Source organism: Manacus vitellinus, unplaced genomic scaffold (genome assembly GCF_001715985.3).
Source record: "Manacus vitellinus isolate BGI_N305 unplaced genomic scaffold, ASM171598v3 scaffold_53_pilon, whole genome shotgun sequence".
Classification (NCBI taxonomy): domain Eukaryota; kingdom Metazoa; phylum Chordata; class Aves; order Passeriformes; family Pipridae; genus Manacus; species Manacus vitellinus.
The window spans coordinates 3,846,240-3,866,156 of NW_021940637.1; the positions used below are offsets into that span (position 1 = coordinate 3,846,240).

The 19,917-nt window shown below is 41.8% G+C and overlaps 1 protein-coding gene across 2 annotated transcripts in view; it reads left to right on the top strand.

Moving 5' to 3' along the window:
• The window catches only part of MTMR10 (myotubularin related protein 10), a 33,800-nt gene extending 16,003 nt beyond the window's left edge, over positions 1-17,797 (top strand). Inside the window, exons 5-16 of one of the 2 annotated variants that reach the window (XM_029963150.1) lie at positions 121-263; positions 7,691-7,781; positions 10,163-10,334; positions 10,735-10,822; positions 10,993-11,081; positions 12,031-12,161; positions 12,287-12,356; positions 12,554-12,624; positions 13,095-13,264; positions 14,553-14,723; positions 15,472-15,654; positions 16,177-16,776. In XM_029963150.1, coding sequence (XP_029819010.1) covers positions 121-263; positions 7,691-7,781; positions 10,163-10,334; positions 10,735-10,822; positions 10,993-11,081; positions 12,031-12,161; positions 12,287-12,356; positions 12,554-12,624; positions 13,095-13,264; positions 14,553-14,723; positions 15,472-15,654; positions 16,177-16,776 — 1,979 coding nt within the window. Of the gene's footprint in view, positions 1-120; positions 264-7,690; positions 7,782-10,162; positions 10,335-10,734; positions 10,823-10,992; positions 11,082-12,030; positions 12,162-12,286; positions 12,357-12,553; positions 12,625-13,094; positions 13,265-14,552; positions 14,724-15,471; positions 15,655-16,176 lie in introns of both variants that reach the window. The other variant, XM_018081473.2, reaches the window with a different exon arrangement.
• The last annotated feature ends 2,120 nt before the right edge of the window (positions 17,798-19,917 follow it).

The window sequence follows — 19,917 nt, forward strand, 5'->3', positions numbered from 1 at the left end:
CTACCTCAGTTGAAATAGTCTATTAAATAAAAAACTGGTAGCAACATGACTGTGTCTGTTTGAGCCAACCTTGTGAATACTTACAGAGCACAGTCCAATAACTTTGTCTCTTATTTGCAGTGAATGACACCAAGAGGAAGCAGAAGGTCCTGGGTCCCAACCAAAAACTTAAATTTAATCCAACGGAATTAATAATTTATTGCAAAGACTTCCGGATTGTCAGATTTCGTTTTGATGAGGCAGGTCCCGAAAGTGCAAAAAAGGTATTAAAGGCTTCTTATTATGTCCTGCCCTGTAGTCATTACATGTAGCAACAGTTATGCAGAGAAGAACATTTTGTATTATGTTTTGATAGACAAGTTAGGGGGTAAGAATTGCAAATTAGTCACATTCTATTACAGCAGAATATCTAGATATCTAGAGTCAAAATTATTAGGGAAAAATTTAATGTGATGTATTAACTGTTTCTTATCATAATAGATAAAACTGTATATCTTCTCGTATCTGTTGTACTTTAAAAAATTACAAATTTATTAAATAAGTCTTTTTAAAGACTGGAATCCGAATATTGCATTGCAGCTGTACAACAGATGTTTGTCCTTTTTATGGAAAATGTTTGAAACTTTGATACATTTCTGAAAGTTGTAAGCCTAATTTACCGCTAGGTTGAGTGTACTGCCTTCTTAATTGTTGCACACAGCAAGTTCTTCAACAAGCTCTTGCAAAGACCAGTTTGCCTAATCTACATAAAACATTTTCTTAGAGAAGACTGGTATACCTCTTGACAGGAGGAGTTACCTTGGTCTGTACTCTCCTAGACATGTCATTCCTTGCCCTGTTTCCCGTGGTTGCCAGGAGTGTCCCCAGAGTGGTACGAGGTTGTTGGGCTGTGCCCCCGGGTGAGCTGTGCTGGGCAGGGGTGCCCAGCCTGCACACACTGGCTGTGCTGGCGCAGGGGTGCCCAGCCTGCACACACTGGCTGTGCTGGGCAGGGGCCAGCCTGCACACACTGGCTGTGCTGGCCAAGCCCTGGCTGTGCTGGCAGGGGTGCCCAGCCTGCACACACTGGCTGTGCTGGGCAGGGGTGCCCAGCCTGCACACACTGGCTGTGCTGGGCAGGGGTGCCCAGCCTGCACACACTGGCTGTGCTGGGCAGGGGTGCCCAGCCTGCACACACTGGCTCTCTGCTGTCAAGGGCTGCTCCAGCTCCTCTGGCCTCCATGGCATAGCCATGGTAAGGAATGACCCAGTTTGCTCTCAGAGCTTAAGAATCCCCCTTCTCAGTAGGATGAAGTTTGAGTTTAGCCCTGTAAGTCCTAAGAACCATCTGCCCAGGCATAAGTGTGTTAGCAGTTCCAGCCGAGTAACTGCAGAGCCGGCCCATCGCTGCTTCCCCTGCTGCCCTCCCTGAGAGCAGGGGCAGGGTACTGCAGACACTGTTCTGGCCTTGCCACTTGTGCAGCTCCCTCCCTGCTGCTGCCTTGGCTGTTTGTAACCTTTCACGTCTGGCAATCTTCCAGCAGCCAGTTCCCCTTTGACAGCTTCCCAGAAACCTCCCTGGAGCAGTCCTCGCCTGCTGCAACTGTGTCTAGTTGGCTGTTCCAGCTGAGGAGGGTGATTTGCCCAGAGAAGGGAGGAAGAGAGAATAAACTCAGCATCTCATTAATGCTTTTCAGGCTGCATTTACTTCAGCCAGAGCAAACAGGGAAACCTTTTTAGGAAAGCACTTACTTTAGGCATTTACAATTACGTGGTCTTAGGTGGTTCCTAGGAAGAACAGTTAGTTCTGGAGATCCTGAAGGATCTGAGTCGGTGTGGTTATAAACACTGTGCTGGTGGTGACCAGAAGTGTTACACCTGCCGTTTTCAAGTATCAGAATATGCTCACTAGAGGAGTCCAAGAAAACGTGTACAAATATCAGCTGTGTGGCTACTGTTGCAGTTTTAATGCAACAAGTAGATTACTGCAACTCTGTGTGGGTGAATCACAGAAGCACAATTAAACTGAAGGGGGAAAAGGTTCTGTTAATAACGTGTTCTGTTAGCTTTAAAATATAAATGTGTCAACCATGAGGTCCTTAGGTCAGTTTTCCTGTATCAGGATTTTGCTTATATTATTTTGGGGGGCTGGCAAGCACATCTAGAAGGGACTTACACAGCATATTGACTGGAGATGTCTTGCTCTTTCTGACATTTAGGTGGCATGCTGGCACCACACTCTAGAAAGATTTTATCTGCTTTCTGTTTCTGCCCTTCAGGTAGTACCTATTAGCAAAGTTGTCCTGATGTTTAAAAACAAAGGACAGCAACCAGGCCTCCTTAAAGTTCTGAAGGGCCTCTTTAATCCATATGTACATCCAGCTCTTTGTGCCTGAAAACACTGGTAGCTGTCTGCTTGGAAATAACTGTGTGTGCATAACTTTTGTAGGAAAGACCAAGACTTGAAGTATAACTGAGTTCTGATGTGAGGGAAATCCCGCTCGTGGGCTGAGTGTGCATTGTCCTCTGAGTGGGAGAATGTTGCAGAGGAGAATGCATGGGAGGGGCCTGGGGACACCATGAGCTAGTCCACCTTTCTCTTCAGAGTTGCCAGGGTTAGATTGGGCTGTAATGAAATGTCATCCTTGTTATACAGAGGAGTAGCATCCTGTAAATAAAGCAGTGGTAGGTCAAAATGAACTATCTAGCTACTAAAACATACACTTCAAGTTATAGGAGTATAAGTGTCTCTAACTTGTTGCCAGGTGATAGGAAATGTTCCCTTTAGTGCAATAGTTATATAAAAACAATACGCATGGTAATTACTATTTAAAATGAGCTTTAAATATATGGAATAATTACAAAGAGGACAGATACTAACTTTATACAGTTAAGTAATTTGCACAGTTCTGTGCATGTACTGGAAATACTCAACAGCATTCAGTGACATAAATTGGTGTTGGCAAAGAAAGTGTAATCTGTTCCTAAGGAAGTGCCTCTATTTGCTGAACAGAGCATAAGGGAGAATAATTAATTAAGCTGCCTTACTAGAATAGAGATTATTCCAAGTCTCTCTGTGAGGATCTCAGCATTAATCAGTCAGGTAAATATTTTCTTCCTCATTTTTATTAGTGAATGTTTGGGAGACAAGAGTTAAGGAAAAAGAGAGGGAATGGAAATTTTCAGTCATCACTGTTTAGCAGTTTAATTCTGTTTTGTCTCTAAAATAAAGCTATAGAGTCTCCAAAAGAAGGAAAGCCAGATGGGTGTGGGAGGAAGTGGAGGATGGGGAAGCAAGGGCAAGCAAGTTGGGGAAGTCTTAAGTTAGGCAGTGCAAAAAAAGAAGCATTTTCACATTCCTTAAAGGAAAGGAATTATTTTGTTCCAAAAATGACAACAAACAGTCAAACTGAGAAGTCCTGCCATTTTCTAGCCACTGCAGTACTTGACATTAGACTGAGAAAATAAATATGAAAAGGTGAGGCTTTAGATGTTATGATTGTAAGATGATGGATAGAGTGTTGCCTCACCGTCCATATGGATCTTGGCAGTGCACCAGAATGGCACACACCCTGTATCTCCATAAATGTATCTCCATTTTCTCAGTCCCTTTCTCTTGTGGAACTCCCTCAGTTTTTTTCCTTCAGGAAGTTTTTTGAATGAGAATGAGAGCAGTTTCAGAATCACATGCTCAGTCAAAGCAGAAGGAAAGTTATTTATCTCAAATCTTGTTTCCTGTGCAATCAAAACTAGCCTTCTCCTATGTCATAACACTTGGGATGAAGGGGAACATTTTTTTCCTAATTGTTATGAACAATAATATGAAACTCTTAAGAGTTTTGGACAAATGGTCCTGACCCTTTCTATTGTGTTCCCCAACTCTATTACCTTACTCTAATTGTTTATACAGATCACAAAATTGGTAATGTCTCAAGACACAGGGAATGCATGGGAAGATACTGTCTTGGAGTGGGTTGGAGAGTGTGAAGAAAACTTATTTCAGAAGTAAACTTACAGAATGACAAAATGATTTTGGTTGGAAGGGACCTTAAAGCTCATCTAGTTCCAACCCTTGCCACGGGCAGGGACACCTTCCACTAGCCCAGGTTGCTCAAAGCCCCGTCCAACCTCGCCTTGGACACTTCCAGGATTGGGGCATCCACAGCTGCTCTGGACAAAGGTAAAAGGTATTTTAAAAAATAGAGAGGTATTTTAATAATTCTCTTAATGCTTGGGAAACCTGTACTTAGAATTCAAACACATTCTTGTACAAACAAGGATCCTGATATGTAAAAAATTTACTTGAGCTTTTGAAAGCTTTGTAATGTTTCCTCTCATGCCCAAACCAAATTATGTATTATGTACAGCTGGTATTGGAATTCTTATAGAAGTGGAAAAAAGCAGTTCTCAGTTAGACAATTCATAGCTTTGCAGCTATGAGAACATGTGTGAGGGTTAGGACTGGAAGACTTATTGCCTGAATACTTATTTTCCCAAGAAGACTTCCAGCTTAGGAAGATTAACAAATTCTGTTTGTGGGGCTTGATCTGGCCCTGCTTGCATGACTTTCTGCTGCAAGTGTCTGCTTGGAATAGGAACTGCAGTAGCAAGGGAAAGCAGCATCCTTCCAGGCAGTTGGTGAGACAGGTGGCCTGGCTTAAGGAAGCCGGGCTATGCTACCTTAGCACATCTGGAATAGGACTGTTCAAAACTCTTCTGCAAGAGCATTGGAAGTACCTTGGAGCTCTTGTCCTTGGTAAAAATCCTGATGAAGTGGAGGGTGTGCCCTGCAAGTTATCATCTATTTTTCTCAGATAAGGGTTGAACAGGGGACATGACACAGGGAAGTGGCCTTTGTACTATGAAACAACTGCAGCCATTGTGTTTACTGCTTTTAATACATGAACTTTCCAACAAGCAGCCCATTCTCTTGTTATTTGTCTGAGCCTGAGTATCTAGAGCTTTACACAATTGTGAATTGGCAAGAATACCAAACATTTTTCAGTTTGATATGAGAAGGCTTCCTGTAAAACATGTTTGGCTTCCAATTTAAGAGCTTTCTACTTACGGGGATAATCTGCTGAGATCTGAGGAATGTGCTTGTCTTTGGGATCTTTAGGACTATAAAACTACTATAGGGATTTAGTGAGGAATAAACTGAAAATGAGTATGTCTTGTTTAGTGTATATATATGAGCAGAATTTTTCTAAAATGTAAAAATGAAGATAGCAGCAGAATAAATATATCACTCTTTTAAATAAAAGAAATAGATGTCAAACTGTTTCACCCATGCAATACCTGGTGTGTTTTTTCTATTCTATAGAACCCTTGGAGGGATTTTTCAGCTGCTTTGTTTAAAAGCACAGCTATGGTGTCATATTTTTTGGGGGAACCAGATCTGAATGGTTACTATCCCCTCTCCTGCCATTTTATCCCTCCTAACACAGGAAACCCCCCCCATCTTTTTCCAATGTAGCAAGTAAATGACAGAGATTTCAGCTGCTGCTTTCAAAAATAGGTTTTACTGTATTTCTGTTGTGTTATTTGGCAGCACAATGGAATTTTTTTCATGTCTTGCAGTTTATCCTGAAGCCTTGAGAGTGGATCAGTATAGTAAAAAGCTTTCAACTTTCACTCCATAAAAGAAGATGAGGAATAGCTCTGCTAGAATCAGTTAGCAGTGAAAAACTACAAAGAAAAATGGAAGTAAAAATGTGTATATACAGAGATTTCCATTGTGTTTCATTTTTAATGGTAGCCATAAGAAATCTGTTAGAAGTGGCCAGATATTGTTGAATAGCTGGCTTCTTCAGCTTTGGCTTGTACGCTGAAATCACAAGATTTAATAAAATGTGCATGCCTTCCAGTTATTTCATGATAGTCATGAAAAATTTTACCAAATCCTGGCAATGAGCTTGTAAATGTTCATTTGATAAGTCCTGCTAGACTGTTTCCCAGGGACACTTGTACTGTTTGGGTATTCTGAGGGGTTGTCACCCTCGGAATGTTCTGCCCTCTATTTTCTTTTGCAGTTTCCTTGTAGAGCTGAAAGTGTGGGGAGATCAGTTAAAGAAGCTGTTGTTCTAAGACTTGATAGGAATTTTTTTGTTGGGAAGTGTTGGTGAAAAAACGTTTTCAGCTGAAATTAGTCTATTGTCATTACTAGTTTTTTAAATAATGAGGAATGTCCCCATCAAAAGCCAAAGTATATAGAAATACAGCAGAGGTTCCATAATACCATATATATTGCATACAAGCCAGTAGAAGTGTGGTAACTTTCTCCATGTAGAACTTAGCAGAACTGAGCTCTCAGGCTTTTTTCCTGTCCCTCAATGCTTTATTCCTTCAGTTCTGTTGTGCAAATCTTTCTTTTATGGCAATCACAACAGGAAAACTTTCCTTCATTAACAGAAAACAATTTCTTGGATGCACAGAATGTTTTTCAAAAATAGTAACCTAAACTGCTACACCATGAATAAATGTGTCATTGTGTTCCCAAATGTGGAAAGTCATGGGAAGTTGAAGGGAAGGAAGAAAATAGGAAAAATTTTAGGTGGTAATAATGTGGACTTGCACTATGTCCCTGATTAAAAACTTTTGTCACATGCAATATCTGTATCTGACCATGTAGAACAGAGTCCTGTGGTTTATGGCCTTCTTTTCCTTAAGTATTTTCTTTAGAGATAAGGCAGGTACATTTTAGTAAAATGGAGAAGCAAATATTGAGGGAAGAGGGCAAAGCTCAAGACCCCATTGAAGTCCTGCAATTTGCAGTATAACAGTGCCAGTTTCTACTTGATTTTTTAAATTCCTGAGTGGGATTCTTCTAGATATTACATTTTTAGTCAAATCTTCTGTATCTGTTAGTGACTATCCACATTTAAAGAGGGAGAGACTAGAGAAGTTTGACTGTATTTTAAGTCTAGTATCTAATCCTAAACCATGTGCTGCACTCAAGTTTAATCTCAGGAGTCTTAGGGGAAGAACCAATGGGACTCCTGTAAAGGGATGTCACATCAAAAACCTCCTGGTACAACCAACAACTTTGTACAAGAAATATCTATCAAATGCTGTTAAATACTGATACCAAATTTTAGTTCAGAAAGTGGCTGAACTGCTGAAAATTATGCTGGTAAAATTCCATTCAGTGTTTTCTGTGTTTCACCCCCTTCCTTAAGCATGGATTGCTGGCTGCTGTCAGGAGCAAAGTGCTAAGTTTACCTTGGGAATGGACTCAGCATGGCCATTCTTAGGTTCTTAGGCTATACTGATAAGTACTCTATTTTTAAAAATGTAGTTGAAATACCAGTTTCAAATGAGATTTGGCTGTGCTGTGCTCACTGCCTGTGTGTTGTACTCTGCTTTTTCTGTTCTCCTCCTTACTTCTCTGTTCAGGTGGGCAGGCACAACACACGAGCTCCAAGTCCTTACTTGTCTTTCTGGATACAGAGGGTCATGTTTAGGGCTGCCTGTTGCAGTCTGACCCTTCTTGCAAAGACTTAGTCCACCCTTACCAGTTGGTCACTCTTGACAGATGGTCATGATATGATTGCAGTGTGGCAAATATCAGTATGTGCAACTATATATTCACTCAGATAAAATATGGAAATAAAATATCAGAAGACTGATTTCTAGCTTTTCAACAGCTCTGCATACTTAAGGGCAATATTTTTTTGTCTATAAATAACAGTAAGAAATGTTTCTCTCCTAGGTGTGCCTTGCAATAGCTCATTATTCTCAGCCAACAGATCTTCAGCTTCTCTTTGCATTTGAGTATGTTGGGGAAATGTATCATAGTCTAGGTAAGTATGAAAGTACTTTGATTGTGGTTTTTTCCTACTTCGTAATATGTATTTTTAGTAAGACTTCTGTCTGGAACCAGTGGCAAAAAGCATTTGAGGCTTTCTCCAGGGGTAACAAAGTCGGCTTGTTCTGCACCCAGCTTCTTACTTATAATGGTTGTAAGTCATTCATTGTGATAGACGTTAACGACCAAAATCAAAAGAAATGTCTTTCCTGTCAGAAACAAAGCCAAAGTACCTATGTCAGCATGACTACTCCTATTTGTCAATCCACGCTTCCATCCTCCTATTGTTTGTCTGCATCGGTGCTGTAGGTAGCCAGTTAATCTCCCATCAGGCAGGCTTGTTCACCTGCCCTTTTTTGGGAATAAGTTTCTCTTCTGGTGGTATTGCAGGAGGATTTGTGCAACTTGGGACTCCATACCTTCTTTCCTAGAGGCTTACTAGGCAGTTCTTACCACTCAAAACCTCCACCACCCCTGCTGAGCTGGAGCACACCCTCTCTGCTCAAGGCCAGTCTCCACCTGAACCTTGTCAGTTAGGTAAGCCTGAACCAGATCCTTTGGAACTTGATTTCTAGTGCAATGCTGTGCAGTCACTGGAGTGTTCCCCAGCCAATACACCGCTGAAAGCCTCAGCTCTGCCTCACAAGCCTCACTCAGAGAAGGTGCCATTGCTGGAGTTCTGTGGTACTGAGAGATTCACTCAGCAGCTGGCACTAGAAACCACTGACCTACCTTTTACCAAGTATGAATGTTGTGGAATTATGAGAGCAGGCCTTCAGATTTGCACAGAAAAGCATGTTCTTCGTGCAGGTGCCTCCGTGACTGCCCTGTGCATGCACGAGAACAGCTGTGCATGTGATCATGCTGCACACATAAGTACACAGAGAATTTCTTACCTCCTACAACTCCGGCAGTTATTAAGGTCCATGTACTTTAGTGTTATAAAGGACTAGAGAGGAAGCCAATTTGCAGATAAAATTGCAATACAATGTTAGTCTGTGAAAGTTCCTTTACTCTGTCCTTAAAATACCATTTGCTGTGTGGAAAAATACCTAGTGGAAGAATTACATAAGGTGGGTAAAATGTTCCTCTGGAGCAGCAGACCAGAATGGCAAAGGATAGTTGTTCTGCTATCCTGCAGCTGCTGGAGAAGAGTTTGAAATACTTTTGGGTTGGGGGATTGTTGTTATTGTGAACTCTAGGGTTTGTAGCAGAGATCTCTGGCTTTACTCTTGCAATTCCAGCACTGTTTTATGACTCTCTATCCCTCCTACTCCCAGTAAAGTAAGAGGTGAGATACTGTCTTTGTGCTTCCTGAGGAACATAAAAAGCCTGCATTGCTCTGGTGTACATCGTTTTTTTCCCAGACTATATTTGATAGTTACATATCTTGCTATTGAACAGTAGAATTCTGACAGTTTTTGTTAATTATCGTATTTCTCTGCTTCTGTCTTTGAAGAACTACTTCTTTCTGATTTTAGTCCAGTTTTCTTCAGAAGAACATAAGTAGTCAGAGTACCAGTGCAAGAATGAAATGGATAGATACAGAAAGTAGACACTGCAGAGTCAGTGTGATGTCAGCAGAGCCCTGACGCTGTTCCTGCTGTGGCTGGGCAGGCTCTTGCATCCTTACAGACTAGAACAGCCAAAGATCAGAGCTTTCACAGGGGAGCTGAGAGAGTTGTCTCAGTTTATTCCACTTTCCTCTAAAAATTTACTTCCAAGTGTCAAGAAACAAAAAAGCAGTTTCCTTTGACATTGCTGAGTGTCTCCTTGGCACCTAAAGAATGACCAGCAAAAGAGATCCTTCTGTATTAGCAACAAACTATAGAATCTCCTGGTCCCTTGACACAAAATGGTAGACCACCTTTTTTTGTGGATATAAGTACAGATATATAAAAACATATTTTAACCTGGCCTTCCATCTATTTTATTTGCTGTTAATACAGCAGTCATTTAAAGTTGTTGAAATTGTATAAGTTTTATTTTTCTTTCTTCACAAGGTACCTATTAAAGGGTAGCCTGTAAAGGCTTTATTTTTTTAAAATGTTGTGAACTTTGGCATATTGAAGAAAGAAATTGCGTGACTGGACGTAACATTTGTTCCTGAGTGTTAATATGTGTCTTGCTTTCTATCAAGCAGCACAGCATACCAATTTGATGTTTTCTATTGAAATTGCGGGGGAAAAAAATGCATTTACATCTTCATGTATCACCATTAAGCTATCATTAAATCACTGCTTTCTTGTAATGCAAAAATAGGTAATATTAGTCCTGATGCTAATGGCTCATTCTTGCAATTAGGAAGGTGAGGGGGTTAATTTTTTTCTTTCCTTTTTTTTTTTTAATGTGCATTGATGACTTTTCTCTTCCTAGCAAAGGTGAATGGCATAGACCCAGGAGGTGGTGGCGGTGGCATCGGCAGTGCCAGTGCTCAGCAGACACCTTTGTTTGAAACCTACTCTGACTGGGACAGAGAAATCAAAAGGACCGGTGCATCCGAGTGGAGAGTGTGTTCAGTCAACGAGGGGTATATGATTTCTACTTGGTAAGTTGCTCTGGGACACTGGGGGAAGGGAATTGTACTGCCTTGGAATTGTCCTGTCAGGAATTGTCTTGTCTCCTCTGCCACAGCCTCCGTCCCACCCACCCGTGCTCTGCACCTCACAAACGGGCTGCTCCCTGGAGGGCCCCCCAGCTGAAGTATACTGCAAGCCTTGTCATTAAAGGAAATGTCAGATTTTGGCATCTGTGGCTTTCATGCTTTTGTCCTTCCCTGTGGCACATACACGTCTCCAAACAGCTCTATCTGAGCCATGCCTGTGCCATCACATGGGACAGCACTGCAGGGGCTGCTGTGGGGCAGTTTGACTGAGCTGCGGCAAGAGAGAAGCTGGTAAAAAACACAGGGAAAAGTGACCTTTCTTTATTGTATTTTTTTCCCCAAGCCTTCCAGAATATTTTGTGGTTCCATCTTCCTTAGCAGATCAAGACCTTAAACTATACTCCTACTCTTTCATTGGGAGGCGAATGCCAGTAAGTGTTGTCTTTATTCTGTTGCTGTTCTTGATCATTGTACAATATTAATCTTAAAGTTGTGTTTACCAATGAACAGAGTTCTGTGTAGCATTAATAAGATATTTCTACAAAATAACACTAACCTATATTATTTTGTTGTTTCTTTTGTGTTTCTTTCCCCATATCAGTTATGGTCCTGGAATCACCCTAACGGGAGTGCCCTTGTAAGAATGGCCAACATTAAAGATGTATTGCAGCAACGAAGGATTGATCAAAGGTAAGTGATTAGTTGAGTTATTCCCTAATCAGAGGGTCAGAGTAACACAATTGGTGACTGTAACATACAGCAGGGATGGATATTTGCTTCATAGTGTTGTAGTGTGGGGACTTCTGAGAGACTGTTCTCTGGATGTAGTTCTGACACAATTTCTGTTCGAGGTCCACCTCAGTTTCAAATACTGAATAACTTTTCAGATTTTAGGGCATGTTTATTTTTTAGGCGGCTCATCATTAGGTGGCAGAATTTACTGATAAAGGATCAGATTTACTGTAACACAGCCTACATTGGTGGAGATTTTCTTACCTGCTTCGGCAAGACAGTGGGAACAGTGGGAAATACAGTTCTGTAGATTTAGTGCCACAATGCCCTTGGTATTTCTGTGAAACATTTGTCATTCGCTGTCCTTGATGAAAGATTGAAGGCATTTAGAGCCTTGCATAAGTACTTTGCTAACTTGTTATTTTTTGTTCTTTGGTTTAATTTGTAGAGTGACTTTCTGTAGTAGTGCAAACACCTGCATTGTGTGAACTGGAGCTCTGAGTTTTATTTGAAACCTTGTCAGATTTCCTGACTTCACAAGCTTTATATATGTTCTGTTTATTTAGCATAGATAAGTCTTATTACAAATGATGGAAAATTAAAAATTGAATAGCACTATTTAACTGTCAGTCAGCCTCAGATTTTCATTTCCCAAATGCATTGTTTTCATGTTCCAGCATTTCCATTTCTTCGTTTTGTGACTAGCACATACCAAAAATCTCTGAGTCGTTAGGTTTATGGCAGGAGCAATATATCTCCTGCATATAAACTAGGAAACTTTTTTTTTTGAGAATAAGGTGCATGTTTTATGTGGTTCTAGTTTGCAGTTAAAGACTGTGGCACATTTCTTGAAAGACTGTTTCTTTCCTCTGCAATAACAAACCTGCTGATTCTTTTCCTGACATAGGATTTGTAATGCAATAACTCGGAGCCATCCCCTGAGAAGTGATGTTTACAAATCTGACCTGGACAAGTGTCTCCCCAACATCCAGGAGGTCCAGGCTGCACACATCAAACTCAAACAGCTCTGTGTCAATGGTAGGCTGGACTGGCCTTCTCTCACGGTGGTTATTTTCTTGAAATGCAGTGAATTCGAATAGATCTGGCTAACAGGGATAGTTATTTGAAGTTGTTCTGCAATGTCATTACTTTCCCTATTGCAGAGCCTTTTGAAGAAACCGAGGAGAAGTGGCTGTCCTCACTGGAGAATACTCGCTGGTTAGAGTACATTAGGTTTGTACCACTAATGAGATGGTTTTAATGAGCCGTGGAAAGCTTTCAGCAGTGTAAATAAGCAATCCATCATTTGGAAGATTCTCTGTTTTAATATATGAGTTATATAGAGAGATATATAGATATCCCAAATATTTTTTCTTGTCGAATGTGAACCTGTTATATTAACTGTTAAATCACTTTCCTTTCCTGTCTAGATCATTTCTTAGGCATTCTGCAGAGCTTGTCTATATGATGGAGTGCAAGCACGTCTCTGTAGTTCTGCAAGGTAATGCAACGCAGAGCATCCTGTAATTCTGAGCATTACTGTGATAATGGAGATAAACAGATTTAGATAAAATCAACTGTAATCTTTAAACATAAACCCCATCACTTCTAAATATATTAGTCATTTGGGGAACTAGAAAGGAAAATAATTTTGTTATGTGTCTGAACTGTAGTATAGTCCTTAGCATCAAAGGGATATTTTGTTCTTGATGAATGCACTGTTGTGCTGAGTACTGCAGGAACCCTTTCTGTACTATGAGTCTCAGTTTAAGAAAAAAGAGGTGTGTTTTTCTTCTGTTTGTTTTGTTTTTTTTTAACTAGGAGAACAATTACAGCAAAAAAAAGGATCTTTTAAAAGAAATTAGAATAAAAACACTAGACCTAGGTGCCTCTTCTTGCTCTTAGAGATCCAATTCTGTACATGTTCATATATACCTTATGTGTTGTATTCATTCTGTATGTTATTCACAGAGGAAGAGGGACGGGACCTGAGCTGTGTTGCTGCTTCTCTCATCCAAGTCATGCTGGATCCCTATTTTCGAACAATTGTTGGATTTCAAAGCTTAATACAGAAGGAATGGGTCATGGCAGGATATCAGTTTTTAGATAGGTGCAACCACTTAAAGAGATCTGACAAAGAGGTAAAAATGAGTTGTATTTGCATGTGATAACAGTATCTGGTAGATATCATCCTGGACATTTATTTGTACAGAAATCTAAAAGTAATAATACGTTTTAATACTTTGCAATCTCATTAAAATAATGTCAGAGAAAATAAGTCTTCGTCCAGGGTAGAGATACCTTTTCTTTATCCTCTGTAGCCATGTGAGAATCAATGAAACACCAGGTGCAATGAAATGGATTTTTATTTTGCTTCAGTGTTCCACATGAAAAGGTCCCACTGTTACAAACACCAGCACAGCTCACATTTAAAATTAAAATAAAAGGAGGTGAGGAGTGGGTTTACAGGGGGTAGTTTTGCTGTTTGTTTTACCAGTGATCTCTGCTCTCATCCCTGGTGTTCTGGATGCAAAGTCTGACCCCTGTGCAGTGCCCTCAAAGCTTTGGGCTGGCACAGAGGCACCGCAGGCTCAGAGCTGGCACAGCTCCATGGGGATCTACAGAGGGTAGTGCAGGGCTTCATTCCCAGCATTTCCAGCCAGTCTTATTTGGCCTCTTCATTGCAAGGGAGAGACTTGTAACTGCGGTTGGAAGAACAGAGGACCTAGGTTAGCAACCTTTTTCAGGGACAGTGCCCAAGAATCTTAGAAAAGCAATATCCTCAGAGTGTGGAGCCGACAGACCGAGGACACTGAGCACCGAGAGGAGAAAATGGGGGAAGGGATAAAGAAACTATTGCCCAGAGGAAAATAGTGAGAAAGCTGATATTTGACCCTTGCAAGGGATATACTGAAGATTGAAACTGGGAAGAGGAAAATGTTTCTAAAGCTATACGTAAATGATGGTTTATGCTTTTGCCATTCATGGGCTGCTATGGAAAGAGCTCAAAAATGTAGTGAGAAGTTAACATGGCTGAATCATAAGCTTTCTGGTCATTTTAAACAAGAAGGAAGTATATAAATTGCAAATACAAAGCCAAGAGGTAAGGAAGGCTCATACAAGCACTAATTTGGAAATGATGAGGGACATCCAGGTGGCAGGAAGTATTTTTGCAGCTACATAAGTATGAAGGAAGACAAGGGAAAGCTGTGCAAAGGTAGTTCTGATAAAGCGAGTGGCTAAACAGGAATACAGGGTGTTATAGTTGCATAGAACCATAAAAAATACAAGACTGCAAATAGTTTACCCTGTTGAGTAATGTACCAGAGATGCAGCTAAATACCCTAATGGAGCAATAACTGCAAACAAATTAGTATGATCTGGGAGAAGCCTTTGTTAAATCTAATAATCCCCTGCTTCTTTTCCCAGTCTCCTTTGTTCCTGATGTTTCTTGACTGCGTGTGGCAGCTGCTGGAGCAGTACCCAGCAGCCTTCGAGTTCTCCGAGGTGTACCTGACCCTGCTGCACGACAGCGCCCGCATCTCACTCTTCGGCACCTTCCTCTTCAACTGCCCCCACCAGCGCGTGAAGGAGAGCACTGTGAGTGAGTGGGAGCTCTGCCCCTGCCCTGTGCCCCTCTGGAAACAACAGCGCCCCAGCTCAGTTGCTCCTGTGTGCTTTGCAAAATGTCACACTCTGTTTGGGCAAAACAGTCAGGTCCCCAGATGAAGATGATCAAAATGTCCTTTCAGGTGATCTTTGCAGAGACAGGAACTGTTCAAGAAGAAAGTCTATTGAATTTTGGTTTTGTTTTTTCCTAGGAAAGCATTGCTATTGTACGTTATTGTTTGTATTCCTCTAGGAAGCAAATCTATATCTGGAACTGATAAAGCAGAATGACAGGCAATAAATAGAATTTCACGCTTCAGGCAAACTTTGAAATCTCTTGACGTAATTGTTTAAATAGTTGAAAAAGTTGGAAATACTGCATAAAGTTCAGATAGCAATGCACTAGGAAAGCACTTAGAAGACTGAACACTTAATTTGTTTTTGAAAACTGAACAGAACCTTGTGTAGAAAACATTTGATGGCTGATAAAAGTGAAACATATTTATTTTGTTAAATATTTTCCCTTTAAAATTTTAGGTAGCCACCTTACAAAGAATTAGAGCATTGAGAGACTGTTGGTATATTCTCAAAATCACAGTTTGGGGATTAAGAGTAAGCAAACAATATCATTGAAAAGTAACTGCCCAAATGAGAACAGGGCACAGCTGTTTTCTCCAGCTGTCTCGCTGCTCTGTTGTGCTGCCTCTAAATGACATCCCTGAATGTTAACTTCTTGCAGGAATTCGCTATAAGCAAAAACATTCAGCTGGGTGGTGAGAAAGGCCTCAGATTCCCTTGTGTTTGGGACTGGTCTCTTCAGTTCTCCAGCCGGGACCGCCTGCTGTTCCACAACCCGCTGTACGTGGGGAAGAGCGCGCCGTGTGTGCACAACGGGGCCATGAAATCCTTCAAACGCTCCAAGGTAACTGAGCTCTCTGGGCAGGGCAGGGCAGGGCTGGGCCTGTGCCCACCCACAGGGGCTCCTGCTGGAAGAGCTGCAGGTACAGCCTGTGTTACACCCGTGGTTTAACAGGAGGAGCCTCAATTTCCTTGGCTTCCCAGCCAAAAGAAATGGTTTTCTGTAGAAGCAAAGATGTAAATTGTCGAGCCTTGTGTTCTGGGACATCTTCTGATGTGACTGAGCTCACTGCCAACATTTGCATAATCTCACCTATGGAAAAGGGATGGCATGCCACTTTCCTCCCCCAGGGTTGTCAGTATGTTCAGTAAATACTGATTATAAGTTGCTACAAAACATATGTATTTCTTTCGAAGGGCCCAAGTGGCCACAGTTTTCCCTGTGAGCCCTGCAGTAGTGACTCACAAGCTCAGAAGTGTTTAAAGGTTGCAGCGTTTCTCTGGATGATGCACTCTGGCAGCTCGGGGAAATCTGCTATTCAAATGAATGTAAAACTGGAAAATTACCAGTATTTCTTTTCTGCAGAAAAACTACAGCTCCACATTGCGAGGTGCTCCCCCAGCATTAAAGAACGGGATCATTGGGGAGCAGGAGTTCCTTCCAAGGAGAAACTCTCTGATACTAAAACTGAAGCCAGACCTTTTCCAGCCAGCAGAGAGCCCGAGCCACAGCAGGGAGCAGTTCTTCAGGGACTGGTTTGCAAAGCCTGTGGACCTGCATGGCCTGATCCTGCCCCACCTCTCTGCAACACAAATCAAACTGTGGAAACTGTGCTACTTCCGCTGGGTTCCCGAGGCCCAGATCAGCCACGGTGGCTCCGTCACTGCCTTCCACAGGGTGTCTGTGCTGGCAGATGAAGTGGACATGTTGAACCGGAACCTTCGGCACTACAAAAGCAACCCTTCCTTGCAAGGCCACTGCACAGAACTGGATCAAAGCAGGATGTACTTCAGAGCCAGTGGTTTCAATGACACCTCGGGTGCCCCAGACTTTCTCTCCTCCTCATTCCCCTTTTCTCCTGTAGGGAACCTCTGCAGACGGAGCATTTTGGGAACACCGTTAAGCAAATTTTTAAGTGGTGCCAAAATCTGGCTGTCCACTGAGACGCTGGCAAATGAAGACTGAGGTGGTGTGATTTAAAGGTTTGGGGAGAATACAGCATATCATTTTGTCTTTTCTAAGTTAACACTGCTAAATGCAGCATTGAAAGCTGTAATAATTTTTATATACAAACCTTACATAAGTTTTGCACAAATATTTAAAAGCAAGGCAAGTCATGCTTCAAATCGCACAATTTTGTCTTCAGGAGTTCTCGTCTGCTGGGGCTTCTGGTCCCTAACTCCCACTGTCCTTTGGGGTTTGGCTCATTACATGCAACGGAGCGCTTCATTAGCTAATTGAGAGGCTTGGTGTGGTCATTAATGTGGGTTCTGCTTGAAATATCCTTTTTTCCCAGACAGTGACTTACATGACCCTTTGATAAAACAGCTTGGAAAGCCAAAGCAGTACAGTGGACATGAAATGACAGCTGAAATCTGGGAACATACTCTTTTGTCAGACAGCCTCTTCAGGAAGAATACTTTCATGCATAGATACAACACACTAATGTTCTGTGACTTATCACCCTACACATCTGCTAATGCAGTGTGTATCCATTAAAGGGGTTGTTCCTTTTTCTTTCTCTCCACAAAATGTGTTCATGAACAATTAGTCAGATTTGTGCTCTTTGTCATGAGCTTGACTTCAGACTGTAGAAATCCAGGTCAGGACAATGCACTGTTAACCTTAAAACATTTTACTGTAGATATGGTATTGTAGTAGCTTTAGAAGTGCCTTTAATTGGGAGGACACAGTGGCAAGATTACTCTAATGCAGCTGACAGCCCCCAACTTTTCACAATAGATTGTTGTGGCAAGTTCTTGTTCCATCTCCTGCCTCCCCCTCTCAATTTCTGGAAACAACAGGCATCCAGATGAGATTCTCACTTTTTTATATAGGCATCTCAAATCCTCAGCATTATATCCCTGCCCAGATTCTCATCCCTGCCAACCATCTCGTTTTTTTGTAGGATGAAGTAGCTTTCAGCAGAACTCCCCCCTGAGCCAAGCTGGGCTCCAGAAAGGAGAGCTCAGTCAGTGTTGGGAGCCCCACGAGGGGTGGTGGTGCTGCAGTCACTGTGGGCAGGGGCTGGAAGAGCAGGAAGTGGTGCCTTCTTTTTGCATTTGAGCACAGCCACACGGGCAGTGCAGTGGACAAGCACTGCTTGAGGGATTTAAATCCAACAGCCTCCCTCTGCTTAATGCAGCATCCTACTTGCTGTGCTAAAACCTTTTAAATGTTACCTCTCCCTGGATGCTGTGCCAGAAAAGGACTCAAGTTTCCCAGGGAGAAAGGCAGGAGTGTAAAGAATATTGGGAGGGTGGAGGAAAAGTGATGGTCATTGTCAGAGGTTGAGGCTTCTGTCATCTGCCTTCCCAGCGAGGCTGTATTTCACAGTAAACCACATCTGTGTAAAACACAAATGCTGTTGAACTCACACTGAGCCCCTGCTCGCAAGTGAAAGCACCAAAGGCCTTACATGATGGACTAAAAGCTGTTCTCAGTTTTTGTGGGGAAAGAAGAAAGCTGCATGATGGTAATACACAGTATAGTAAAGCTTAAAAAAGGTGGAGAGGGACAGGATTTGGAGACCTTTTTTGTTTGTCCGACTGAACTGGTCTTCAGCACAGCCTGAGTCACAGAGCACAGGTGGGATGTCTGAGGTCGCTCAAGGATTTGTTTCAGAGAACTTGCATCTGGAGTGGCCTTGCAGGTGCTTTGTGCTGGAAGAGCCCAGCACACACAGCACCGAGTGTCCCAGGCTGTTCCTGCGCTCCAGGGCTGTGCTGGGGCTGCAGAGGGATGGGCAGGGCCCTGGCCAGGGTGAGCTGTGTGGGGTGGGCTCCTTTGGGAACTCCCAGCCCCCCAACCCCGTGTTTGTGAAAGCTCTGTGTGCACACACAGCCATGTCTGCACAGGGGCACAGGGCTGTTGGCAGACAAAGCCAGATCCTTCTGGTCAACTGTTTGTGAGGAAAAAACGTGTATTCACCTCAATTGCCTAATTCTGCTGCAAGATGGGCTGAACATGTTACATGGTCCACAAACCAGTTGATTTTATTTCCAAGCTTGCTGGAGCAGTCATCTCACTTGGTCAGTTCATTACTCTAACATTTGTTTTAGTTTGCTTTTGTGATTTCCTTTTTTCCCATTAGCTTACTGCTTTCCCTGGCCTGATACTTGACATAACAGACCTCAACCTGTGTGCTTAGTGTCTTTTGGTACCAATTTTTTTTCTTTTAAAATGACAGTTGACTATATATATTTTTTTTGTCTTTAAAAGTATAACTTCTTTGGTTTAAAGGTACCAAAAATGTGTAAATAAATACCCCACAAAAGCAGCTGGTGGAATTAAAAAAAAAAGTTAAGGCTAGTACCCTTTGGGGGAAAAAAGGGGTACTATATTTAAAGAATTGTCTTTTATAAGGAAATTACAGACATTTTTACATTTCAGTTCTAAGATGTGTACAGATGCTGCAGAGGGTCTTTGTATTTTATATATATAGCATGGGAGGGGGCTAAAAATAATATGCCTTTAAAATAAACAAAACCTGTTGAAATATGTATTTGCCAAACAGATTTAAAAAGACATTTTATACCATTCAAAAAGGGGAGTCAGGTAAGCAGAGGCTGAGGGGGGCACCTCCTGCAGAGAGGAGGGGAAGGGATCCACCTTTCCCTGGACATGTGGACAAGGTTCTGCTTCTGGTGTCCACGGCCTTGCCTTCCAAGGAACCTGAGCAACTGCTGTGTCTGTGTGAGTGAGCGTGTGCCTGTGGGTATTGCATCTTCCTCTTAAGTTACACAACACTTTTTAATTTACTTTTGGAAGACAGGTACTAGATGTTAATTTTGAAATATCCTCCACTGCACAGTTGCCTTATCAAGTCAGCAGGGACTGCTCTAATAACTTTCAAAAGCAATTTTGGGGTTTGAGTAGGTATCTTTAATGTATATGTACAGAATACTGACATGCAAGTGTGTATATATATATGTGTATGTGTATATATATACACGTACACATTTTCAAATTGTAATTTCTGTTCATCATTTAAAACAAGATACTGTTAATGCCACTTTGGTGTTGCAAGAATAGAAAAGCTACCAAGAAGCTCATCTTTTTTTGTCTGTTGGTAGAAAAGGTGGGTTATTCCAGCTGTCCCTAGCT